Genomic DNA, 27,839 nt, shown 5'->3' with positions numbered 1-27,839 from the left:
ATAATTTTACATCTATTGTATATGTATAAACTGAAGTAATATTTTATTTTCCTTTATGTTGGTTCAATTTAACTTAAAGTGTACAAGCTGCCAGTTCTGAAGTTAGCTGCATGAGCATGACTTCACATGAGATTTGGGATCATATAAACAGAAATCCTGTTTTGGGTTACAAATTGTGTTTTTTTTTTTCCTTCTCATTTTGTTGCTGATTGCAATCAAATAGAGAAAAATGTTAGTTTTAACCAGGACGCATGTCATTGTTAAAGAGATTTAAAAAGTTTACCTAAGCACACTTTCACCCCACTACTGCTGCTCACACAAAATATATCTGGCTTTACATGGCTGTTAACAGTTTGAATGCCTTAGCTGAATTTCCTGGGGGGTTTTGTTTGTTTTTTAATATATATATATAGAGCTTTCTGAAGCGACGTATACACCTGTTATCTTTCCTTGTCAGGTTTTTTTGGTGAATTGTAATAAATCAGTTGGACACTGTTCAGTGATCTCTGCTGTTGAGGCTTTCATATTCCCCCGTCATCTGCTCTTCACACATTCATCTGGGACAGACCTTTTATAAATTGCAGGTAGCACTGCTTATTTTATGTAAAGAGGCTTCTATAGAAAGTTAATAAAGTGGAGAATAACTATGCTCGTCTCCTTAAGACTTGTACACAACAGAAAAATTGGATATTACAAAAGGGTATAAATTAAACAGGATCTTTATTAAATATTGCTTAAGATACAGTGCATTATTGATATAAAACATTGAGCTTTGTCTTTGACATAAAATCACAAACATTTACTAGTGTCGTTAATGGAACCTCTACGATGTTAACCATTTGACATGTACATCTGAACTCAAACACTTCACACAGACTCTTAAAGAGTCAAAATAATTACAAGATCGCGTGAGTGCATAGTTGGTATAAAAGTGTGAAGTCTGGAGGGGAGAGACCGTCCCAAACGTCTGCAGCGTTAGTAGCTCGGGCAGGATGACGCACAGCTTTTCGCGTCCGTCTCCGAGTCAGTCTCCTCGCCGCTGCTGAGTGGCCTCGGGCGTCCCGCTCCACATCTGGATGTTTCTTCTCTGCCTTGAGGCTCTGATGCTGCTTTGCTCTGACATGATACCTGACTGCTCTCTAACAGAGGATTGCTCACCAGAGCAGGGATGCCCTGCAGAGTGAAAAATCAACATCACAGAAAATAAGCATTAAAAAAACAGACAGAAATTGAACGATTGAAAGAAACCCTGCCAGAAAGTAAAACCCACCAACGTTTCTTGACTTCTCATCAGCTCGTCTATCTCGCTGCTCCAGCCGAGCATCTCAGCCAACCTCTGGACCGTGTCTGCCAGATCCCCGAGCTCCACGTGATCTCCTCTTCGCAGCGGGACCCTCTCAAACGGGCCCACGGCATGTCTGTTCAGCAGAAGACGCGGCACGGTGGAGCGCACTGTATTCACCAGGCTGGCAAATGGCTCAATCTAAAAAGCAGAAACATTTATTCAACCCTACAGCTACAGAAAACCTTTTTTAGCGTCGGGACGCGCAACGTTCGCGCTCACTTGCAAAGATGTGCCCATGATGATGAGCAGGTCTGCTTTGGGGAAGTCCTTAGTGTGCAGGAAATACTTCTGAGGGAGATCCTCGCCGAAGAACACGACGTCTGGTTTGACCGTTGCAGAACAGAATGAGCACGTGGGGACGTTGTCATTCATTATAGCACACTGTGAAACAAGAAAATACAGTAAATATTAATATTGCATTAAATGAAGAGGTTCATTGCATTGTGCTTAAAAGTATTCTGATTAACAAAGCTGGACTTACTTTAGCCTCCTCAGCAGGGTATGGAGTGTAACACAGGTGACAGGAAGCTGTGGCAAAATTACCATGAGCTTCCACCAGTTTGTCATCTGGGATGCCGCACACTGTGAAGCAGATTGTTAAAAGCCTTAAATCAATGCATTACCACTTCAATGAGGAAAAACTAAAACCTCCAGAGATCTGTCTGGATCAGTAGCAGCTGCAGCGGGGCAGGATGATGAACATACAGCCAACAAAATAACAAATGTGACAACATGAATGGAAAGTCACAGTTAACAGTTCAATGTTTTTGGGTTGCAGGGCAGTTCCTTCAAAGTGAAACCAAGTATTAGTGAAGACTAGGGCTGGGCGATTTTGGACAAAAATAAAATCCAGATTTTTTTCTCAGAAAACCCGATTTTCGATTTCGATTGTAAAACTACAAAAGACAACGGAATAAATTGTTTCAAATATTTAATCTTTATTTTTAAAGAAAAATAGCAAACAAATTTCCCTATTGAGAATGAAGTGCAATCATGTAAAGCGTCTTTGAGTGCCCTGAAAAGCGCTATATAAATAAAATGTATTATTATTATTATTATTATTATTAATTGAAAGATACTGTAAATCCTCCTTGAGTTTAGTAAAGTGACAACATTTACAATTTTCTTGACCAAACAAAGATGACTAGACGGGCTCTGTCTGTAATGCAGCCAGCTGCAAAAAAGGAAAATCGATTTTCCTTTTTTTAACATCGTCTTGATTAATAAATCCGATTTAGATTTAAAATCGATTAATCGCACAGCCCTAGTGACTACACTAATCATTCTCCTTCGCCCTCACTGCTCAGTCGACAGTCTCAACCTTATAGTCTGAAGGCCAGACTCAGAGGAGTATGTTGGCAAATTTCAGTTTGACTTATGGAAAAACGACTCTCTCCAAAGTCTTTCGTGCTGTAAGTGCTTTATGCGCTATAAAGACAAGCTATAAGAAGAAAATTCAAAGGCTGATGTATAAAACAAAGTGACAAAGCTTGAAAGCCCAGTCATGACAGTAAACACCAGCATTGTAAAGCTGGCTGAAAGATCTCTGATGTTCTTGAATGTTGACAAGAGCAAGCTTCAACATTTCCTCCTGATTATGGCAGTTTAACAATGTGATTACAACAATCAAGATGACTACATTTGTCCTCTCTATGCAGGAGGATTTTCTCAAAAAGACCAGCACTACCCGAAATCACAGTGCTTAAAAGCAGATTTGACGAAGCAGTGGTGCAACATTTATGCAGCATCCTCTTACTTGATGTCCAACACCAGACTAACAAGTGAAAGCATCTCTTTGTTGGCATTTTAGAGTAATTTCTCTGTGTGCAAGTCCTCACTCACGTTTCTCCAGTCCGTCAATGTTCTGGGTGTACACTCGGAGCAGCAGGCCTTTGTGATGAAGCATGCGGATGAAGTAGTGGATGTAGTTGGGTCGATGGGTGCCGGGGTACAGAGCCTTGGCCAAGGAGAAAAAAGGCTGCGGGTTGTCGGAGAAGTATTCAATGTTAAAAATGGCCTCTGGGTAAGGGAGGTTGTACTTCTCCAGGTTGGCGTAGAGACCCGTTCCTGGAGTCCTAAAAAACAGCGGTACAGAGATTTTGACACTGGAGATTTGTTGCAAGACAAAAGAAGCTGTTTAAGTGTGATTAGTTGGTAGATGAGAACCCTCACATTGGAGGACAAGCTGCATTAGGGCTGTGCGATTAATCGATTTTATATCTAAATCGGATTTATTAATCACAATCGATGTTAAAAAAAAGGAAAATCGGAAAATCGATTTTCCTTTTTTGCAACTGGCTGCATTACAGACAGAGCTCGTCTAGTCATCTTTGTTTGGTCAAGAAAATTGTAAATGTTGTCACTTTACTAAACTCAAGGAGGATTAACAGTATCTTTCAATTGCACTTCATTCCCAATAGGGAAACGTGTCTGCTATTTTTCTTTAAAAATAAAGATAAAATATTTGAAACAATTTATTCCATTGTCTTTTGTAGTTTTACCAAAAAAATCAAAATCGAAATCGAAAATCGGGTTTTCAGAGAAAAAAAAAAAATAAAAAATCAGGATTTTATTTTTGTCCAAAATCGCCCAGCCCTAAGCTGCATCCACTTGATCATTTTCATTATTTATACCACTACACTTTCACTACAAGAAAAGAAGATTTCTCTGAAAACATGCAGGTTCATCCATCAAAGAGCAGAGCGCCGGAGACACCGACCTGAAATCTGGGATGCCGCTGGGCGTGCTGATTCCTGCTCCGGCCACGACCACCACGTTCTTACAGCGGCCGAGCTTCACCAGCCGAGCCACGGAGGCGAGACCGCCCCGGGAGGACGACTTGGAGGACGACTTGGGGCCCGGCGGAGATGGAGAACACTGATCAGATCTGGACCCCATGGCCCGACATTCCTGCACTGGATCTCCACTGGCTCGGGTCGGCTTTCCTTCACTGCAGGAAAAAAGACACGTGTGCATCACTGTCGACAGCTTTCTTCTTGGTCTGCCCCTCTTTAACCCATTAATGATGCCACTTGATGATCAACAGAGAGAAAGCTAATACATCCTAGATATCAGTACATTCCAGTATCCGTCTGATGATGATCGAGGGCTGGGGAATATTACATCATATCAATATCGCAATTCATTTGACCTCAATTAAAATGAACGGGGGGTTATTTTAGTTTAATTTATTTCTCTACACATACATCACTGGAGTTTTTTTGCTGTAAATATGTTTAACTATTAAAACTGGGATCCAGAATTTCCTTTTTTATCTTCAAAGGAGGTGGAGCAGGTGACCGTTAAAAACCATATTGATTTCATTGGTTAAAATCATTTTTTATGTTCTGATAATGAATATCTAGACACGTGTTTGGAGGATAATATTAAATACATCTGCCATCTGACAAAAATGCCACAACAGTAATTGTTCATTGTTCACAATCATTTGGACTTCCTAGTTTTCTCCTCTCATAGTTTTTGTGAGCGGTGTTGCAGACAACAGGTGGAGGCAGAGCTGCCATTAGTTGTTAGCTCAGCGAACAACCTGGCGGGGTCTAAACAATTACAGGTTGAAATGAGACTTCATGGTGGTTCCTTGGGCTACGTTCACACTGCAGGCTAAAGTGACCCGAATCCCACCTTTTTGCCCAAATCTGACTTCCTCAAATGACAGGATGGTCTCACATCAGACCTGGGTCACTCTCATACACGATGCTAAATACACAACTCTGCATTGGCGCGATTTAAAAAAAAAAGGAAAAAAAAAAAAGAAGAAGAAATCTGCTTTAGTAAAGTCACGTCAGAGTCCTCATCCACACAAATCTCTGCATAGATGTTAAAGCCATCGCTCCACACAGTCAACGTTAACATTTTTTGCTTTCCCATTCCTAAAATACTAATGTGAACAACCAAAACCCTGCAGCGTGAGCGTAGCCTTAGATGGCGACAACTGAGTAAACCGAAGTGACTGAAGGTCGATAAAATGGTGTTCATATCTCCGTTGCACATGGACTTGTCCTTTTACCTTTTCACATTTACATATGGTTCAAGTGGTTTGACGCCTGATCATAGTAGATAGTTTGGTCCCTCAGTTGTTCTTGCTCACTTGTCTTTAACCCAATCAGGTGATCAGATGGAAGTCTTCCAGCTGTTTCCAGCTGCAGAGAGGGCACCTTCACTGCGATCCTGCCGAGTGTGTCAGTATAGGTATTATTGCCAGAGCCTGTGTTGCTCTTTGACTCTGTTAACATCCTATTTTACATACTGTGTCTTTCAGAGTCTCTGTGGACATGTTTCATTCAAAAATAAATCCTAATTTCCATTTTTAGTGACTAGAAAAAGGAGTCCTCCAGCAGATTATCCGTTAGATTTGAGCATCTGAGCCTCATGGGATGAAGAGACAAAAACAACATGGCCACTCGCATCTTTTCCCGCTTTTCTGTAATCGGCATGACGTTCAGTGAAGCAGTCAATAAGAAAGACAATATCTGACATGATCAAATGCCAAGATGTGCAAGCTTCCATCCCTTTTTAACTTTATGGACAGTAGGAATGGGCGATATTTTACCGTTCACGATATACCGTCAAAAAAATTCCTCACGATAAGAATTTGTCATCTCGTGATAAAAACGATAAATTCCCGTTGATGACGTTTTTGTGTAAAGCTGATTTATAGTTCTGCATTAAATCCACGCACAACGTACGTGAAGGAAGGAAGGAAGGAAGGAAGGAAGGAAGGAGAGAGCAGAAGGAAAGAAGGAAGGAAGGGAAAAAAGAAGGAAGGAAGGAAGGAAGGAAGGAAAGGGGAGAAAGAATGGAGAAAAGAGGAAGGGAAGAAGGAAGGAGAGAGCAGGAGGAAGGAAGGAAGGGAAAAAAGAAGGAAGGAAGGAAGGAAGGAAGGAAGGAAGGAAGGAAGGAAGGAAATGAGCCAGAAAGAAAGAAAGAAAGAAAGAAAGAAAGAAAGAAAGAAAGAAAGAAAGAAAGAAAGAAAGAAAGAAAGAAAGAAAGAAAGAAAGAAAGAAAGAAAGAAAGATAAATTCCCATTGATGACGTTTAGTAGTATTTACTATTCTTTTAGAGCAGTGTTTTGGGGGCTCCAAAGACTGAATGTGGTGATAAATTTATAGTTAAAAAGGTGGAGTTGAATTGGTATTTTTTTTTAAATCGTCATTTTTATTGTTATCGGGATAAATGCCAGAAATTATCGTGATACATTTTTTAGTCCATACCGCCCATCCCTAATGGACAGCATGGTTTTTAAAGCGCCTTTACCCTGCGGTTAACAAGTCCTGTCCGCTCACGCTCATCTGGCTGAGGTCCTGGACCAGGACTGGATCAGTCTGTTTCCTTCGCTGTTTCCCATACAGGTCGTGCTGGGAGTCCTGGGGCTCGGCAGCGCTGGGGGGTCTGGCCTGGGACCTGGAGCTGCGGGTCATCCTGGTGACCGGAGGCTGGGGCACTTTCCTGTCCCTGCTGGACCTGGACCCGGGTCTGTCCATCCCAACACCTGCTGAAAGAACAGACATCTGGGTGTTCAAGTGTTCTTCCCTCTGTACAATCATCTGACTTTTGTCTAAATAACACTCGGCTGTCAGACAAAGAGGCTTTTTTTTTTGTATTAACAGCACCCACTGTAGTCCATGGGCCAGAGCCTAAAATTTCACTGGTCGGTACCACTCAAGGTGACCAAACTTACTTATAATTTTTGAAAAGATCCATGTCTGTAGATAATATTTTGGTATGATAACCCTTCCTGAGTGGCAGCTGTATCAGAGTTATCAGCTCATGAAGTTACCCACCCCCTTCAGAAAATAACATTTCAGATGCTGCGGCATATCCTGGTTTAGACTCATGTACAGGAAATCTGTCAATGTTTCACAATATTGTCTTTGGTTTCATTTTAAAGAGGACCTTTTAAGCATTCATTCAAGCTAAGATGTGATACATTTCCTGAATCCTTATGGTCCTGTGAGTATTCCAGTTTTTGTATTTTGTGTCTCTGTTGTTCCTAGATGACACAGGGATAAAAGATAGTATATCATTTAGGCGAAAATTGTGTAAAAATGTGTGTTGTTTATAGTTTAAAGAGCTGCAGTGACCTTGATGTTGGTCAGAAAGATTCACATCTTAGCTTGAATGAATGCTTAAAATTATACCAAAGACAATATTGTGACAGATTTCCAGTACATGAGTCTAAACCAGGATATGCAGCATCTAAAATGTAATTTTCTGAACTTGATGAGCTGATAACTGTGATCCAGCTGCCACTCAGGAAGGGTTATCATACCAAAATATCATATACAGACATAGATATTTTCAAAAAGTATAAGCAAGTTTGCTTGTTTATTTTATCAGTCCTTTCAAATCTGATTGGTTTCTAAAAAGTGCCCCCCCCCTACTTTCCCCGTCTCATATTTAAAAAGTTGTTACACTGAAATCATCTTGGCCTCCTTTTCTCCTCGGTCCCTTTGCACAGAGGGAAGTTGAAATGCTTTAAAACTGTCAACAGTTGAACAAAAGGTAATGGCCGCAATATATTTAGCACCCCCCCCTGCTCCCCGGCAGCTATGTTAATACAGTCCACAGCTGTGGCAGCTTTACTGTTCAGTCGGAGCGGAGCGCAGAGCTGAGCGATGGGGGATGAGGGTTGAAAAGAGGGGTGGCAGAGGTGAAAGAGAACCATAGATTGACTCTGAGTCAACAAACCCAGCTGGGAGAGAAAAGAGGATGCCCCCTAATGGCCCCCGCAAACTGAGAAGAAACATGGAGGGGGTGAGAAGATAAATGATACATAGGCGGGATTCAATAACGATGGAGCAGAGCAGCGGAATAAGCGCAGCGCGAGAGGGAGGCTTCCCTCCCCGTGTCATTCTAGGCCTTCAAACCACTTTTATGAGGAATGAGTATGACTGAGCAGGCAGAGGCCGCGGCCGAGGAGAGAGGAGCGCCACGACACCTAAACCACCGGCGTTTCAGGCCAGTTATCCTTCAGGAGTAGGGTTGCAAAATTCTGGGAATTTTCAAAGTTGGAAACTTTCCATGGGAATTAACGGGAATTAACGGGAATAAATAAGAAATTTACAGAATTGAAGGTTGGCCATTAACTGGGAACTTAAATATAGTTGGGGGAAATATATTGTAGCATAGTTTTGGCTAAAACAACCAGATTTAATGCAAGTACACTCCTCAATCACATGCACACAGCACATTGCTTACTGCAGGGCTATTGAGGCCAGGGCTAGTGATTTCTTGAAGCCTGGAGGCCACACATTTGAGCTCAAAGCACAAGACTATTGAAGCCACACATTTGAGCCCACGGACTATATAAAGTCAAGTAAGTTTTGATAATATTATGGGGTAAATATATTTGATCTATAATGGTATTAATGTTTAACTTGCAAATATTAAATAAAAATGTATTAACACAGTAGCTAGCTAGCTGGTAAGTTAGGTGCTAATGTTTGGATATGATACAGTTTGTTTAAATTACCCCCAATTTCCAGTTAATTATTATGGGGTAAATATATTTGATCTATAATGGTATTAATGTTTAACTTGCAAATATTAAATAAAAATGTATTAACACAGTAGCTAGCTAGCTGGTAAGTTAGGTGCTAATGTTTGGATATGATACAGTTTGTTTAAATTACCCCCAATTTCCAGTTAATTCCCATAAATTCCCATAAATTCCCAATAATTCCCATAAATTCCTATAATTCCCATAATTCCCATGGAAAGTTTCCAATTTGGAATATTTCCAAAATTCCCCAGCTTAACTTCCCATGGAAAGTTTCCGGAAATTTACCGGAAATTTTCCACCCCTTTGCAACCCTATTCAGGAACCAATATTCTTACATCAGACGGCCGAGGGGTACAGGTCATACTTTCAAACCAAACAGGAGAAAATGAAATGTAAAAAAACTAATTAAAACTATTTACATTTCATCTTCTGGACAACAGCATTTGTGGGCCGCCATCAGAACCTTCTACTTTAATTTGAGATACTCAATCTTATTTCACTTTACCTCATTAAAAACCAAAACCCCCACATAACTTAAGTTTTTTTTTTCCTCTTTTTCTTATTCGTCTTCTTCTTCTCACATCCTGTAGCAGAACTATTAAAAACAGTGGGGGACGGAGGGTCTCAGCTTTTGTCTGGTCTCTTCTCAAAAAGATACTGCTGAGTACAAGCAATAAATCACCGGTCCAGTTATTAAGGTTTCTCACAGATGGGGCGTGGGCGCAGGACACGACACCCAAACGTGATCGCAACCCTCCTGAGGTGCAATCACAACTACAACTTTTCTAAACTAAATGAGGATGGTTTGCCTTTTTTTTTTTTTTTTTTTTGTAATCCCAAATTCCACTGAACAAAGTGCACAGGAGCACAAAGTATTTTTTACAAGATTAAACAGCCTTTTAGCGGGTTCAATGTTTATCCTTTCATCAGATAAAGCCCTAAAAGTACCACAGATGCTGTTATTATTCTTTAATGACAAATAAATCCCTGCATAAATGACAAAAGGCTTTAAAAGGATTTGAGAACCCCCTCCCTTCTTGGCCTTTGACAATACTTGCTCTCCCTGATGGAAAATCTGTGTGTCCCATAACCGGACCACCAGGAGTGTGGCTGCTCTTATGAGGGTTACAGTTATCTCATTACAGATGTCCCACGGCGCCAAGAACACCTCAGTGATCATCATTAAACTCAGCCAGAAAGTCAGGCTGATTGATAATCCTCCCAACGTGCTAGAGGCCGAGAGCAGCAGCCCAACGCCAGCCAGAGAGAAGCGGACAAGAACATTTGTGTGAAAGTACTAAAGCCTTGAACGGTGACGGCAAAACGGCTCAAGGAGGAAACAAGTTTTTGTGGGAACAGTTTCGTTAATAGTCCAAAAGAGAGGATACACAGGATAAGGACGATTACTGGTACTTAATCAGTACTGGAGTTGTAAAAAAAAAAATCAGGGGGGATGGTGGATTTTATCATATGGGGACAGATAATTTGTGCTGATTACAAATAATATAATATACAACAAATAATAGCAGTGACCAAAACAGCTGCAGAAATACTGCAGGAATGACATAGCAGCAGTTAAATGCAGCCTTCTGTAAGCTTTAAATATCCACTGGGCTTACATCAAATACATCAAAACACAACAATAAAAAACTGTTTTCTGAACTTATCAATATGACTCTGTCCTTCACAGGATAAGTAAAATGGATCACTGCAAAAACTCAAAATCTTAACAAGAATATTTGTCTCATTTCGAGTTAAAATGTCTCATTTTAGTAAAAAAAAAATCTCATTACACTTAAAACAAGACTAATCACTGAAAAAAACAACAATTTTCACCTGTTTCAAGTAGATTTTCACTTGAAATAAGTAGAAAAATCTGCCAGTGCAACAAGATTTTTTTGCTTGTAATGAGAAGATAAATCTTGTCCCACTTGCAGATTTTTCTACTTATTTCAAGTGAAAATTTACTTGAAACAGGTGAAAATTGTCAAATAAGTTATTTTTCTGGTGATGACTCTAAATGTTGAAATAGCAGTAAAACCACATTCATTGATGAAATGACATAAGGGATGGAAAGGAGGGATGGCAGTTTTACAGGGGGGATGATTTGGACCGTTTTTATTTCAGGGGGGATGCCATCCCCCCTCATCCCCCCTCAACTCGAGTACTGTACTTAATGAGCCGTTTCCTTCACACAGATGGAAGTTACCGTCTTCTTATACCGATTTACACTCTGGCAGAAGTTTTACTTATTTCGTCTTTCATAGTAAACAGCTCCTCAAGGGTTGTTTCATCTACTTATTCATTTTTAGGATTCAGTCAGTGTAATTTTGCATGTTTTTGTGTTTTTCTGTGCTGTTCGGGCTCCAGCTAAACCAACATGTGGTCCAAACTTCTCCTCAGGAGCCCAGTGGTTAAAACATTGCCCCGGCGTCTCCGGATAGCGGCTCAGCTGCGTCTTAAAGGAGATTTGGCTAAGTTTAATGAGGGGCTTTTCCTCTGCCACCCCAGCATTTAACCCTCCACTCACAGAAGAGTCGAAGACAGCTGACTTTGATCTCTGCTGCCCCCCGATGCTGGGACGGCAACCGGCCGCCTGGTTGTCATGGAAACCTCTTCATTACTTAGCCGGAGAGGCAGCGGCCCTGTGTTCTCCCTCCCCACCTGCTCACTAATGACATATCACTGTGTGTAGCATCTTTGTTGGCCTCTCAATTGACACAAAGCAGTGAGTCCTAATTTGTGTTAGTATGTTATTTGCTCACACAGAGAGGAGGGCAGGCGGTGGGGGGATGAATTTGTACAGTGGGTCGATGACTAAGTAATGACTCTTGCCTGGTTTCACCTCTGAAGACCAACCTGCATTAAATTAAGAACCATTCAACTATCAATATCAGCTCTGTAACGTTACAAGACAATAAACTGTTTACAAGCCCGTCATCTGAAGGAACAGGCTGCTGTCCACGGCTATTTATTAATCATGTTAATTATAAAGCCTTTACTTGACGTATTAATACTCCACACAAGCAAATACAAATAAATGCAGTCTTATTAAATAAAGTATTTTAGAGCTTTTTTTTATTTTATTTTTTTTTAAACCTTTTGGACATCTAACCAGACACGTTCCCCATTCCTGATATAATCTATCAGAACAAGGTGGATACTGTTTAATTTCCTTTTTGGACATTTTGTATAAAACCTACTTACAATTTACAAAACAAAAGTTAAATGTGGCAAGTTAGTTGGTAGATGACAAGAGTTAAGAATCCACAGCATGTAATATAAATAGCTGATTGGTTGTATATCAGTTAAAGGATTAAAAAACGAAACAAAACATGTTTTTTTTTTTTAATAGGTTTAAAAGTTATACTTGCACACGAGCTGGATCAATAGTATTTGTATCCGTGTCAGGCTGTGCAGCAGCGAGGCAACGCCGCCACCTGCTGGAACTCTGACCGCATTACAAGTAAAAGTCAACATCTGTTGATAAGACAGATGTCAAAAGGAAACGTGGACAGTTTCAGTTACAAAGTTAAGGGATCTCCATCACAATAATATCCAATTTGGTAAATATTTTGAGATGAATTTTGTCTAAATTCACACTTGCATTTGGAAACAAGTACAAAACAACGCTGGGAAAAGTAACTCAGCAGAGAATGCAAAACATAACAGGAAGAAGATGCAACTACAACTACCAAGGTGACTGCAGGCCCTGGGGCGCCGAAAAGGAGGCGGATTCTAGGGGCCCAGAGAGGCCCCCAATGATAATTAAATAATAAGACAGTAAAAATAACGACACTAAGTTATTAACTAACATATAATCACAAATGTTTTATTTTCAATGTCCTGTTAACAATAACTATTTGTTTTGGAAATATCAATGCCTGCAAGGCCCCCCCCCTTATCAGCTACAGGTAGAGGACCGGCGGTTTGTCACAGACAGTATTCAGAGTGATTAGTTCTTCCCCTACTGTACCTGTTAACTATCATGTTGTTCTTCTTTCACAAATATGGTAATACTCAAAAATACCATTTAAATGCATAATCGTATGTAAAATGGCATAAAAAAATGTTGCCGCTGCATTGGGGGCCCTGTAAAGATTCTGTTCATGGTGCCGAAAATCCCTAGCGGCGCCCCAGTGCACACCTGCACCAGCAACACGACAGTCAGGTACACCGAGCTGAACTGTTGTTATCACACACACATATATATATATATATATATATATATATATATATATATATATATATATATATATATATATATATATATGTAAACAGCACTAATTTACAACAAAAGTCATCCTGACAACAAACAGAACAAAATACAGCCCGATACATCCTATATATATACACATTTCTTTGCAAATGTTCATATCCATACTGATGTGCCTGTCCTCAGTTTTACCAAATAGATCATAATCGACCGCTTCTCAACTGTGACCGTGTGAACTGTGGCTCGGTGGTCACAGGAAGCTGAAGAAACTCTGCACAGCTTTGAAGTTACAGCCAGCGTTATAGTCGGACGGAGACAACAATAACACAACCGGGTGTGTGACGGCTACATTAACTTGAGTGGAGAAAATAATCCATACCAAGACACTGAGGTGCTTCCCCAGTAGTAAACTCTGATAGGGTTACCGACAGAGAAGAACAGGGTGTCACAGAAGAAGGAAGGGTGGCGATCAAGAGGTGTGCAGAAACAACTTAAAAGGAAAGCTAAGAGACAGTGAGGAAGGGTTCGATGTGTGGGATGTTTATGAGGGGTGGAAAAAAAGGTCTTCCTGTCTCCCTCAGTCAGGTGGAGAAGCAAGTGAAGAATAATCTGCTCATCATCACAGGTTTGGAGTTTAAAGGGGACATATTATGGCATCTAATACCTATTTTAAACAGGCCATAAATGTTTTAAAAACAAGCTTTTGATGGCATATACAAATAAGTTGTAACTTTAGCTTGTATAGTTATAATAAAACATTGTTTTGACTCAGTTTGTCCCATGAATTGTCACTATAATCTGATGAACGTGCAACTCGGATTTTAAGATCCATCACTATCATCTGATGTACATATATACAATTGGATTTTAAGATGTGTAATGCATTTTTAAATTTTTCGGTGAACTATGTAGAATATAATAATCGGGATATCGCATAATCGGGATATCGCAATGTGTATCGTATCGTGGCTCAAGTATCGTGATGCGTATCGTATTGTGAGGTCCTTCCCAATACCCACCCCTAGTGGGCGGGGAGGCTGAGAATGAATGAATGAATGAATGAATGAATGAATGAATGAATGAATGAATGAATGAATGAATGAATGAATGAATGAACCGCTAAGGGAAAATGGTGGACGCTCCGGCCGGCGGAGTTAGTTGTGGGCGTGGTTTCACGCATCAGAGGCCAACCGATGTAAATCGCATTTTGGTTACGTAACGAAAGGGAGCAGAATCTGAACGGCTCGTAGATCCACATCAGACTGGACGGCTCATCCGGGCGGCTGTACAGACACTGCAGAATTTGGTTGCTTTCCTCCTTCTCTGAGTTGTCAGGCTGAGGGGAGACCACTTTATATATGTTAAAGCAAGAAAAAACGTGTTTTTCATAGTCGGCCCCGAGAGCCTATTCTGATCAGCAGACAGCAGCAGAGCTGTGTGCTTTGATTTCTTCAGTGTGGCTGACACGAGTCACGACACGAACTGCGATGTGATAAACTCCAGAAAGCACTGCTGGATGCTCTGGGCTACTGACTACCTCACAGTTGGTGAAAAATCAACGTTTTGTGGGGGTTTGTTCTCCCTAAGCGGGTGGTCAGCAAGACAGGAGCACTGTCTGCACCTAACTGTACCCTCCCCATTCCTCTTCGTGCTTTACATTTCAGAATATCAGCATAGCTCAGCTGTTAGAACAGAAAACAGCTTTGCAGGCAGTGTGGACAAAACCAGCTGAGCAAGGGCACAGAGAAGAAGATTGAGGATTTTAGGAGGATCGAGCTGAACATCATTTCCTTGCTAGGAAAAAAAAAAAGAAGGGAAGAGAATCTTTTGGCCAGGTAAGTGCTCAGTTTTCACCTGGGCAACAGACTACATTACTTATGCAACACTGACCCTCATCTCCTTTGGTGTCTGCAGCAAGATGTCCCATATCCTCTGTGACTTTACATTTCTGAGAATCAAGTTGGTTTTGGCAAATTCCCAGCAGGATAGTTTGCTCCTTTTAAGGAGGAATGGCTTTCATGGGTCACTCCTGCAGACCTTCCTCTCAAAACCTATTTAAATGGGCCATTTCAGTTTGAAATGTTTAGCCTTTGACAGGGCAAGTAATTGGGATCTTCAGTACAACCACATGCTATGATTACTACTAAGTAAAAAAAAAGGTCCTTTAATATTCTCCAATAACCCTCTACAGTTGACATTTTAAATTTTCCTGAGTATTTTATTGACTGCCCTACAAAGGGTTAATATATCAACGGAACACTTGATCCCGTTTTGCTGTGCAATATCGGAGTAATGTATGAAATACTGAGAAACTGAGAGGATAAATAGTTGAAGGACAGCTGACAAACAACAGAAGCTGAAAACTCAGTGAGGAAACGTATTAAATAACCTTTGAAATGCATCAGGAAAGGCTGAAAATGTAAAGTAAGTTGAAAAAAAATCCGTTGCATTATTTCTATTATAAAAAACGAACAAATGAATAGCATTGTAATTAAAAGATTGAGGAACACTATTACTATGTACCATTTCATGTGCAGCTGTGATTAGTTACAGTACCTGTCTCTTTCCAGACTGAAGCTTCAGCTTTATCACGACGACGGGCTGGTCAGTGAGGATGTTTTACACTCAGACTGAATCCTGCTGACGGTCTTCACAGATAAACACGAGTCTGCACTCGGTCCGCTGCAGCAGCGCTGGCTTTACTTTAATAAACGCGGTCTCCTGCCTGCAAAACACGGCCATCGATCCTGCAGCATAACCCACAGCTGCAGCAGACAGAGGTGTCACTCCGCTCTGGTTCCGGAAACCAGAGTTGTTATTACGAATACAGGCGGGAAACCAGAGTGGGTCACGTGACACATTGCTTTCGCTTTTCAAACCACAGGTTTAGGTAATGTTGACGTGTAAATTCTGTACATATCATTACGTGCAAACATATCACACGCATTCTGAAATAAAGATTGACACTTATAATTGACGAATAATGCCCCAATTCGGGCCACTTTAATAGGTTTTCCGTTAAAAGTGAGTTATGTGGATAGCGCGGCTCCACCTCACTGGAAGAAGGTGTTTTTGACCACGTGACCTAAAAACTGCGGTCAAGCCAGCCGTCATTCGTACTCACTTGAAATCAGCCGCTCCCACATGAGTGTGCGTTCGTATTCCAATCGTTACGACACCCGAATGAACGCTGCTCAAATACAACTTCCGGTGTACAAAATAAGAGCTCAAGAAAAAAATATTTTTGATTTGATTTGATTTTGTACATATAAAAAACAACAATTAAAGAGAAGATAAGAAAACAAAACAACAAAACAAAGAATTCCATACTTTAACACTTAATATCTTAATTTACATGTGCAAAAAGGAGTAGGAAGAATTGTAATAATAACTAACTATACTATAATTATACTCACACACTGTACTCACACACTTACCTATACATACATACACATAGTTGAGTATTTCTATATATTTGTACACACATGCCCATATAGATATTTATATAAATATACTTATTTACACCACACTATCTCTATATTAACTCCATCTGCTCTATATCTATGTATATATCTACTACTGACACACGTATTCACACACACACACACACACACACACACACACACACACACACACACACACACACACACACACATATATATATATATATATATATATATATATATATATATATATATATATATATATATATATACATACATACATACATACATGCATGGATTTATAATTGATCAACACAAGAATATATCTTGTTTAGCGTTTGTCTGATTAATTTTTCCTGAGCTCTTATTTTGTACACCGGAAGTTGTATTTGAGCGTTCATTCGGGTGTCGTAACTATTGGAATACGAGTGACCACGAAATGTGGGAGCGGCTGATTTGACCACAACAAGAGGGAGATAGCGAGAGATGACAACAGTTATGTAACTAAATGTATTTAATGTAAACTGTATCAAGTGTATTGACTTAAAGTATGGTATAGCTACTTGAATTAAATAACTTTTAATTTTAAACATGCTCTTGTAGTTACAAAACCTGTTTATGGAGAGACACTTTACTATAAATCTCAGACCGCTCTTTCAAGCTGCAAATCTATCAGAACGTGTGACTGCTTAGAAGATTAATAAATAAGATTAAAATAAACATGATGCATCTATGTGTTATAATCATACCTGCCAACATTGGGCTGTGAAAAAGAGGGAGATTTTCTGGGGTAGTGGTTGGAATGCTCCACTCACAACATCCCCGCCCTGATATTAACAAGACGACTTTTAATGAGCTTTAAATCCATAGCTACAATGAAATGTGCTAAAATGTACCTCCCAAAATGATTCTACAGCCTTCTTGGAGCCAAATAAGTTTAGTAGCCTATTAATAACAATAAAATACAATATTTGTAGAATTTTCCAGATTCCCTTTGTCACCCAAGGACCTGTTGTAATTGTAGGTGTCAGACTTTGCAGCTTCAATCACTTTCTTGGAGGGTACACACTTGTGACCAGGGCTGGTATGGTTAATCTAGCAAGAAAGGAGTGCGCAAAGAGTAGAATTATCCATACTCATTGTGTTTTCTGTGAGGATCTTTTTCACCATGCCGAATGACCTCTCTGAGCTGGCATTGCTGTGAGGGATGCAGAGCTTTGCCTTCATCAGTGATGCCAGATTTGTAAAGCTCTCCTCTTTCCCTAGAAGAACCCAGAACCTTCAACTCTCTCTTCCTGTGGGAGATCCTTGCTTGCTATGACTTGATACTCCACCAACTCTTCCCTCAGCTTTTTTTCAAAGCATTTTCTCAAACAAAACAAATTTTCAAATTTTCAAATAACAAAATAACATATTTTAACCATTTTCCAAACAATAAAATAACTGAAAAAATCTGAAAAATGGTTCAAATATGTTATTTTGTAACTTGAACTTTTTAAAATATGTTTATGTAATGCTTTGCTGATGAGAGAATATGTTTCTCTATTTTTCTTGTTTTTGTGAGGGGGATATATTGTTTTTCGGCACTACCTTGTTCTCTATAGCTGATATAACATGAATTACTGTGGGATCGATAAAGTTCTTATTTTTGCCATCTGAGAAAATTAAACATATTATATTTGGTGCCTAGCTGTTTCCCAAGTATATTAGTGCGTGTGTGAATGAATAAATGAGACGTAAAACGTAAATTTCTTTGTAGAAAGGCGCTTTATGAAAATAAGTCCATTCACTTGTATTAGTTTACAGCGCAGTCTTGCCACATCCAATATGGCGGCGACGTTGACGTATTGGCGGCTCCATGGGGCGGAGCTTGGACGTAGGCAGTGCTTTTGGGTTGGGTTGCCAGGTTTGTCAGGAACCCGTTAATATAATACATCCATGCAGGAACCCCGACACGCGAAACACCATTGACTCATTTCACTTTAAAATCGGGAGATAAGCGGGAGAAATTACAAATCGGGAGCAGGGCGGGAGAAATGGTTGAAAATCGGGAGACTCCCGCTTAAATCGGGAGTGTTGGCAGGTATGGTTATAATGTGTTCACAAAGAGGCGAGTGGGCATGTTTTTAAAGCACAGTTTGAGACATCTTCTCAAAATAGACAGTCTTTGATGAGAGAACACGTCACGTCCGGTTGGAAGGAGAGGGCGTGGTCTCTTGTGTTTGGATCAGTTTGTGCCTCCCGCCAAAGGTCGATCTCGATTATATCTCCATCTTCTCTTTTTATTTACGTCTTCTGGACGCACGACAAAATAAACGTGTCTTCATAATTATCCCCTAAATGGATTAGTTTTAGTTTATTTTAGTTAGTTTTGGTTTATTTGCACATAAAACAGAACCTGTATAAACAGTAAAAACAATGGTCAAATTAAACATTGTGCAGGAGAGGTGGAAGCCAAAAAGGCTTATGAAAATGCCTCCCCTTTATAAAACAAACTTAACAACAATAACAACAGCAGTAACAGCAGCAGTAGTAACAGCTGACTTCAAAGCAAAAACACACTATAGAAATGCATAATATAAAAGAAAAAGACAATTTAGCATGAAAAAGAAAAACAATACTGAATTATTGATTATGGAGATGTAGGATAATTGCATGAAAAGAAGTACAATTTAACAACTCCAGAAGTGTTTCTGATCTTAACTAAAGAATGATTTTTTTTCAAGTGTTTTTTGAACAAAGCCAGTGAAGATATTGATTTTAGTGATGTAGGTACATTTCAATTAAAGGTTTTTTATTATTAATCAATTAAAATACATTGTTTTCACGACCCAACAAAAACACAACATAATTTAAATCTATTCAAATGTTATACTGTGAGCTATAGTACTGGAGAGAGACACTTTAAACACAAGTAGTCCTTATATGTGTATAAATGTGTTTTAGGAAACGCAGCAGCTCCTGTCTGCGGACAGGATGAACTCGGGAGTACTCGGGTTTACTCGGGTGTATTCGGGAGTACTCGGGTTTACTCGGGTGTATTCGGGAGTACTCGGGTTTACTCGGGAGTACTCGGGTTTACTCGGGTACCTCTGTCTGTGTGCTTTGTGGGTGGAGACTGAGGATGTCCAAAAAACAAGCCAGCTTACCAACAGTAGCTTTGTTATTATAATATTTGGGACTAGAAAATTAATGTAGTCCGTTAATTTACGTCACCCACACAGACTGGACCACGTTAAGTCGGTTATCCGGCCAACATTAAACGAAGGTGAGTGTTCAATAACATCAATGTGTTCAGTTTGTGTAGCGAGAGTCAGTCTATGTTGGAACTTCAAACAGAATCGGCAGCGTCACTTTTGAAAAACAAATTAACTCAGGCATATAGCGTCAAATCAAACTCTTTCGAGGGTTATGGTTGCACCAAGAAAATGGTATGTAGAACAAGAAACGACAGTAAACGAGTCATTGCGTTTTAAAGCATTAAAATGGTGTTTTGGGGAGTGAAGCGACGCGGGAGCTGCAAGATTATATCACGTAAAAACGACCCCAGTGGGTTTTTTGTTTTAAACTGAACGTTAGAACCAAGTGAAACGACGAAACAAACCATTATCGCTTTAAAAGTCCGCTCTTTGTCATTTTCCAGGGAAATCTTTCCACCAAACATCCGCTACTATTCGGTATGTTAACATATATAGAAGTGAAGTCTTCCACACAGTGTCGTGGTTAACATACCTAACAATTAATGTCAACATAGTTACTTTAAGTGCTTTAAACCTAAAAGTATTTGACTATATGAAATCCAGACAACGTGTAACGTTGTAAAACTAGTCGGATATCCTCTACTTCGACCTACATCCACACCCATTAATGAGCTTTATGGCTGCAACACTTTCAACACCTAACATGTAAACGACGTGGCAAAAGGACAAGAATCACAAGTGTCTTGTGTCTACTTTTGAAAAACAAACGTAAGAGAGTTGATAAAGTAAAAATGAAAGTATCAGTCAGGAAAATGGTACCAAAAAATGAATAATCCACAGCATTGGATAGATCATGGAGTATATTGAAGACAGTCATCAAAAAGGGGAGAAAATAGGAGACAACAATGACATTGCAAAGAACAACTGGACACACACACACACACACACACACACACACACACCCCTTTCTCACACACCAATGAAAGGATTACACACACATTGGTAAGAAAGACTGCCAAAAGACCTACAGCAACACTGAAGGAGCTGCAGAGGTTTCTGTCCTGCTTGTGTGCTACAGGTGACATCAATCTCCCGTGTTCTCCACACGTCCATACACTATTGGGAAGGGTTACGAGAGGGAAGTCTTTCCTGAAAAAGGACAACATCTTAGCATGACTACAATTTGCAGAAACATACATCAAGTCTCTCAAAAGCATGTGGGAAAATGTGTTCTGGTGTGACGACAGCAAGGTTGAACTTTATGGCCACAATTTTAAAAGGTATGTTTGGCTCAAAAACAACACTTTGCGTCACCAAGAGAACACCATACCCTCCGGGAAGTTATGTCTTCATAATCATCCCCTAAAATATGGATTAAAGGTTTTTATTATTAAGTAATTAAAATACATTGTTTTCACGATCCAACAAAAACACAACATCATTTAAATCTATTCAAATGTTATACTGTACGCTATAGTACTGAAGAAACACAGGTAGTCCTCGCATATTGCAGACATCTAATTTAATAAAAGGAATGGCTTCACCGGAAGAAAACTACGTTTTGGAATGGCCTAGCCAGAGCCCAGAGCTAAGTCTAATAGTTTCTGAGGTGTTGTACACTATAAACTATAAGATTATTATTATCTTTTTCTTTCTTTTCTTTCTTTTCTTTTTATTCACCATAAGTTTTTTTGATGCATTAAATAACCTGAACACAGCAACATTTTTTTTGTAAAAGAAAAACCAAGGCAGGTAAAATGCATGCTTCAAATGCCTACCTAAAAGTGGATTTGTCTGTTGTGTATATTATTATAGTGTACATGTTTAATGCAGTACCGACCAAGGAAATAGCTGAAACTAGTCAAAATCTAGTTAAAAACTGTACACATTGAAAATTCAAGGGAAAAATCAAATTTTAAAAATCTGATTTTATTTAAAGGAGCTTGAGGCAGGATTTATGAAAAAAATTTGTTTTCTAGTAATAATGTCAGATGAAGCGTTCCAAACCCAAAAGAATGAGCCCTCTAGTGAATCTCTCTGTTGCCTTGAACAGGCTGTGTGCTGCAAAATGTGCTGCAATTCGGTCCCGAATTTCCCGCGCTGTCCTGTGGATGTGACGTCACATGACGCTGCATGTGCGTTCTCCCCGTTCTCCCGTGCCGGCTTCACTGTTGGCTGCAGTACCCCCGACGGCCGTCGTGATGAAGGGTGGCGCTAGAGAGTCTCATTTCTTAAAAGGAGCCTCAAGCTCCTTTTAAAGGTTTTTGTGACAGCTGATAAATCAAGGGGAGTGCTCACTGCAGTGTTGAGTAGTAAAAGGACAAGTATTTCCACATACCGTACACAGTGTGAGACCTCAAGGTTATTGGACAAAATATGTTTAGCCAAAACCACTCATCACTGAGGCTAATCAGAGGGGGAAACCGCTTTAGCGTGCGGAGCATCAAATTTGGACTGTGGAGTCATGGAAGAAGCTCATGGTCTGATTAGTCCAGATCTACTATGTTTCACAGTTCTGAATGCATCAGGATAAGAAAAGTGGTAGGTGAAAGGAGGAACCCATCATGCCCAGTCTGACTCTTCCATCATCAATATGTGATTTCAGGGAAAAAGTAACCAACACCCCCCCCCCCCCAAAAAAAAAATCCATATGGCAACCATTGCTACGGAATAACCCCAGTTGTCATTTTAAGCTGTCAGTCAGCTTAGTTAGACTGTGAACAGGTCTGCCTTGTTTTAGTGTCAGCAGCACACCCAAAGCAAGCACCTTTATGTTCTTAACACGTCAGCAGCCTGATGTTTGACACCCAGATTCAAGTTTTCTGTGTAGACTGTCTCTCACAAAAGCCTATTTTTTTAAAAGAGGGCGCTGGTACGAAAAACATGCATTCTGGACGGCAGCTTTAATGTTAGTCTCTTTTCCTGCAGTTACCTGTCATGTGTGTCTGTTATTCTTTGTCCCAGCATGTTAATTCTGATTTTTTCCTTTCTCAGATGAGCCAGGCTGAGCAGGTGCCTGAGGACATGCCTGCATACCTCAATGACGAGCCACCCGCTACAGGTAGACTCACTTATAAATATCCTTTGACAGCTTAAAGGGGCATTTGGGCACGTTTTCAAACTACTGGTTAACACAGATTTAGATTTTTGAAGAACTAACCAGAAAAATGGGAATGTGGATCGACACGATGTTTACGTTTCAGTCAGCTGCTCTAAGTTCACTTTTGATGTTGTGTTGGACACTGAATACTGAAAAATGAACATTTGTGTTCTTCTAGTTTTGGAAATCACAAATATTTGGAGGGACATCTCCACTCTTCATCAATTAATGCAAATGTGATCAAGTCATATGATAACTAACTAAATTACTAGCATTTATTTTCCGAACTCATATCAGTTTCCACACATCTTTTTCTAAAGAGCTTGACTAACTAACACTTGTGTGTATGTTATAAAGCTTTGTGACCCAACTGATGTCGGGAAAAATACAATAAGACACCTTCTGCTGTGTTGTAATGCTGCAACTTTGGTCTTCAGTAAATTGATTGGTTTTCTTAAAATTAGAGAAAAATAAATAAAAAAATTCCAGCTTGCCAAATATGGGTATCTGAGTTTTCTAAAAGATGTATATCAGGGGTGCCCAATCCTGGTCCTACAGAGCCCCTATCCAGCATGTTTTAGATGTTTCCCTGCTTAAGCACACCCTGATAAAAGTAGCTGTTTCAACAACAGAACTGTCCAGACCTTTGTGACAAGCTAATGATGACGAGTAATTAGAATCAGGTGTGAGGAAGCAGGGAAACATCTAAAACATGCTGGATAGGAGTTTATATATATATATATATATATATATATATATATATATATATATAAGGACTTGATACAGTGGGGCAAAAAAGTATTTAGTCAGACACCAATTGTGCAAGTTCTCCCACTTAAAAAGATGAGAGAGGCCTGTAATTTTCATCATAGGTTCTTTTCAACTATGAGAGACAGAATGGGGGGGAAAGAATCCAGGAAATCACATTGTAGGATTTTTACTGAATTAATTGGTAAATTCCTCTGTAAAATAAGTATTTGGTCACCTACAAACAAGCAAGATTTCTGGCTTTCACAGACCTGTAACTTCTTCTTTAAGAGGCTCCTCTGTCCTCCACTCGTTACCTAGATTAATGGCACCTGTTTTAACTGGTTATCAGTATAAAAGATACCTGTCCACAACCTCAAACAGTCACACTCCAAACTCCACTATGGCCAAGACCAAAGAGCTGTCAAAGGACGTGAGAAACAGAATTGTAGACCTGCACCAGGCTGGGAAGACTGAATCTGCAATAGGTAAGCAGCTTGGTGTGGAGAAATCAACTGTGGGAGCAATTATTAGAAAATGGAAGACATACAAGACACTGATAATCTCCCTCCATCTGGGGCTCCACGCAAGATCTCTCTGGGGTAAAAATGATACAAGAACGGGGATTAAAAATCCCAGAACTACACGGGGAACCTAGTGAATGACCTGCAGGGAGCTGGGACCAAAGTAACAAAGGAACCATCAGTAACACACTACGCCGCCAGGGACTCAGATCCTGCTGTGCCAGACGCAGAGGTGGAAAAAGTACAAAAATATTGTACTTAAGTAAAAGTACAAATTTTCTGCTTGAAAATTACTTAAGTAAAAGTAAAAAGTACCCATTAAGAACATTACTTAAGTAAAAGTATAAAAGTACCTCAAATTAAATATAATAAAGTACCAAAAGTACATGGTGTAAAATGTACTTAAGTACAAAAGTAAAAAGTACAAAATTCAAAGTACAAAATTATTTTCAAAAGGATTGCAAAGAAATGAAGTCCCAACATTGTCATGCTGTCGAAAGAGGCTTTATTCCAAGAATTTGCTTACAACTCTAAATAATGGTGATATTATTCTGACCCCTTTAGCGTTTGTTTCCATTACCCCATTTTAATTTCTCCCTTTGCTCATCACTGCTGCTGTACCCCCGGTACACCCCCAGCCTGTAGTATGCAGTGACAAAATTAGGCAACCCCCGCCGAAGGAGGATGAAGGAGACTCTTGAACTGATTGAACTTTTAAATGCCAAAACCACCTTAGAAGGGGTGGAATGAAAGAATGGTGCCCACGGACTCGCGTCGGCTGCCGCTCAGTCCTCTTCGGTCCTCGACGCGACGGCGGTTCCTCCAGCCTTCAGGCCCGCCTCTGCGGCGCAACTCCCCCGGGAGATGCGTCTCCTTCTCGGTATGGAGGCCGAGTCTCCCCGTCCGCCCCAGGTGTCTCGTCACGGAGCCGCCGCCGGGCAATCACGGGCAAACACGCCCCCCTTCCTTCCTGTCCGCCTTATGGTTCCGCGTTAAATCAACGCACACCCTACGCCGTAGGCTACGGCGTAGGGTGTGCGTCGCCGCGTACCCTAGACCGTTGCTCTGCGCCGGTGTAACGCCGAACCATAAATCAAACCCCGCTGTGCTGTTCTCACGGCAATAATATAATAACTTTAATTTGTAGCGAGTAACGACGTGTCCAATTTTAAATATAGCGTATTAAAAGTACGATTTTTTTTTTTCCTTGAAAATGTAACGAGGTAAAAGTAAAAGTACAGAAAAATGAAAGTATCAATAAAAGTACAAATTCTCAAAAATCTTACTTAAGTACAATAATGAAGTACTTGTACTTCCTTACTTTACACCACTGGCCAGACGTGTCACCCTGCTGAAGCCAGTACATGTCCAGGCCCGTCTGAAGTTTGCTAGAGAGCATTTGGATGATGCAGAAGAGGATTGGGACTGGGGGAATCTTATATGGTCAGATGAAACCAGAATAGAACTATCTGGTAGAAACACAACTTGTCGTGTTTGGAGGAGAAAGAAAACTGAGTTGCATCCAAAGAACACCAACCCTACTGTGAAGCACAGGGGTGGAAACATCATGCTCTGGGGATGTTTTTCTGCAAAGGGACCAGGACGACTGATCCGTGTAAGGGAGAGAATGAATGGGGCCATGTATCGTGAGATTTTGGGGGAAAACCTACTTCCATCAGCAGGACATTGAAGATGAAACGTGTCTGGGTCTTTCAGCAGGACAATGATCCGAACACATCGCCCAGGGAATGAAGGAGTGGCTTCGTAAGAAACATTTCCAGGTCCTGGAGTGGCCGAGCCAGTGTCCAGATCTCAACCCCATAGAAAATCTTTGGAGGGAGTTGAAAGTCCGTGTTGCCCAGCGACAGCCCCAAAACATCACTGCTCTAGAGGAGATCTGCATGGAGGAATGAACCAAAATACCAGCAACAGTGTGTGAAAACCTTGTGAAGACTTACAGAAAACGTTTGACCTATGTCATTGTCAACAAAGGGTATATAACAAAGTATTGAGATTAACTTTAGTCATTGACCAAATACTTATTTTCCACAATAATTCTTTAAAAATCAGACAATGTGATATTCTGGATATTTTTTTCATTTTGTCTCTCATAGTTGAGATATACCTGTGATGAAAATCTTTTTAAGTGGGAGAACTTAAACAACTGGTGTCTGACTAAATACTATTTTGCGCCACTGTGTGTGTGTTTGTGTGTGTGTGTGTATATATATATATATATATATATATATATATATATCCACTTTTTTGCCCCACTGTACTTTTTTTCTGAAATAATTTGAAAGTTAAACTGATAATGCAAAAAGAAAATAAATAAAATGACTTATTGTTTTGATTTGTATTGATCTTGTTTTTTTTGTTTTAAATCAGACAACAACAAGGATCACCCACAGACACAACCGGGAATGTTCGGCAGGTTGGCGGGGGGCTTGTATGGGGCCACAAAGGGAGCTTTGGGAGCCACGGTGGGCGGTGTGACCTGGATCGGAGGGAAGAGTCTGGACCTCACCAAGACGGCCGTCTACTCCGTAGCCGCCGTGCCTGCAGCGGGTGTGGGGCTCGTGAAAGGAGGAGTGTGTGCTGTTGCTGGAGGAGTGAGTGCTGTCGGGTCTGCAGTGGCCAACAAAGTTCCCATAGGGGGAGGCAAAAAGAAAGACAAGTCTGACTGACGGAGGAGGAGGGGAGAAGACTGAACACACAACAGAGTTTGTTTGGCTCACACCGTTTTGTTTTTTGGTTGTTTTTTTGTTTTTACAGGAGCAACAGAGGACTCAAAGTTTGGTGTATACGTTTTGGTGTTAGTTGTGTTTTTTTCTGCCTTTATCTTTTTGTGTTGTTGACTATAAATCCATGTTCATAGTTACTTTTTTTAGATTTAAAGGCGTTATAAAGACTCTACTGCTTCATTGTTAAAGACAAAAAAAACACACCGGAGGGAAACGGCACAGAAACTGATAATACAATTCAATGCACAACAATCAATGATAATCTATGCATTACACCGAGTTGTTTCTTAGGTGTTGGAAACATTTCATTGCTAACTGTTTGTTTGACCTTGAAATGTTCACTTTACGTGCTGGTTGATGATATTTCATGGTGGATTTTTTAAATTAATACATTTTCTTCTGAATTTGTGTCTGTATCGCCATGTGGCGGTTTTGCTCCAAGCCCAACAGAAGGCAACTCCTGCTTTCAATAGTGTTTTTGTTAAAGTAACTGTCTTATCTTTTTTTTGAGTATTGATCTTTTTTCCTATTTTTATACAAAAACATTAATCATGCAGAAGTTTCACTGTGGTTGAAACTTCTTCCACCACAAAACAAGGACTTTTTCCACTAATGCTCTTGTGTAACGTTACTCTTGTTAATGTTAGATAGGTGGAATCTGATGTCTTGATTTTCTGAAACTATGTAAAAAAAAAAAAAAAAAAACAACAAAAGAAAACTCTGTAAATTTGCATTCAGTTAATGAAAAAGGTATTTTGTATTAAGCTATAAAATGTTTTTCAAGCCTTGTATTGTTATTTGCGTTTGAGTGTTGCTAAAAGTTTGGATAAGCCTGAAAAAATTCAAAATGTGTTCAAATAAAGTAACTGAACTTATTTAAGAACTCAATTTGTATCTTTGTAGAAAAACAAAAGTTTAAAAATACTGTTAGAATTTGTATTTATTTATTTTAATGTTTATTGTGTCAGGTTATTTTAACAGCTTTACTATTGAAAATA

The 27,839-nt window shown here is 39.9% G+C and overlaps 2 protein-coding genes across 3 annotated transcripts; one reads left to right on the top strand and one right to left on the bottom strand.

The window, feature by feature from the left end:
* Positions 1–701: 701 nt before the first annotated feature.
* si:dkey-103i16.6 (uncharacterized protein LOC557125 homolog) lies at positions 702–15,858 on the bottom strand. 2 transcript variants are annotated; one of them, XM_061722674.1, is made up of 8 exons: positions 15,640–15,858; positions 6,620–6,857; positions 4,065–4,295; positions 3,188–3,420; positions 1,827–1,927; positions 1,565–1,726; positions 1,271–1,483; positions 702–1,173 (listed from the first exon to the last, which is right to left on the bottom strand). In XM_061722674.1, exons 2-8 carry the CDS (start codon positions 6,844–6,846, stop codon positions 976–978), a joined length of 1,365 nt encoding a protein of 454 aa, XP_061578658.1. In that variant the 5' UTR covers positions 6,847–6,857; positions 15,640–15,858; the 3' UTR covers positions 702–975. The 2 variants fall into 2 exon arrangements, with proteins under 2 accessions (XP_061578658.1, XP_061578657.1); XM_061722673.1 differs by having other exon boundaries at positions 6,620–6,854.
* Positions 15,859–19,622: 3,764 nt separating this feature from the next.
* tmem263 (transmembrane protein 263) lies at positions 19,623–27,554 on the top strand. The gene is made up of 3 exons (XM_061722672.1): positions 19,623–19,794; positions 22,721–22,787; positions 26,486–27,554. The coding sequence occupies exons 2-3, from the start codon at positions 22,721–22,723 to the stop codon at positions 26,782–26,784; spliced, it is 366 nt and encodes a 121-aa protein (XP_061578656.1). The 5' UTR covers positions 19,623–19,794; the 3' UTR covers positions 26,785–27,554.
* The last annotated feature ends 285 nt before the right edge of the window (positions 27,555–27,839 follow it).

The sequence above is a fragment of the Cololabis saira genome, chromosome 5 (assembly GCF_033807715.1).
Source record: "Cololabis saira isolate AMF1-May2022 chromosome 5, fColSai1.1, whole genome shotgun sequence".
Taxonomy (NCBI): domain Eukaryota; kingdom Metazoa; phylum Chordata; class Actinopteri; order Beloniformes; family Belonidae; genus Cololabis; species Cololabis saira.
Note: the sequence above shows the minus strand (reverse complement) of the source record. Positions and strands in the feature narration are given on the sequence as shown.

Bases quoted from the DNA above. Each gene is read 5' to 3' on its own strand.
- si:dkey-103i16.6 (XM_061722674.1), bottom strand. From the start codon at position 6,846: ATGGACAGACCCGGGTCCAGGTCCAGCAGGGACAGGAAAGTGCCCCAG. The intron at 1,727-1,826 runs GTAAGTCCAGCT...CTTGTTTCACAG, and splicing joins ACCCTGCTGAGGAGGCTAAA to TGTGCTATAATGAATGACAA. The intron at 1,174-1,270 runs GTGGGTTTTACT...TTCACTCTGCAG, and splicing joins TGAGAAGTCAAGAAACGTTG to GGCATCCCTGCTCTGGTGAG.
- tmem263 (XM_061722672.1), top strand. From the start codon at position 22,721: ATGAGCCAGGCTGAGCAGGTGCCTGAGGACATGCCTGCATACCTCAAT. The intron at 22,788-26,485 runs GTAGACTCACTT...GTTTTAAATCAG, and splicing joins TGACGAGCCACCCGCTACAG to ACAACAACAAGGATCACCCA.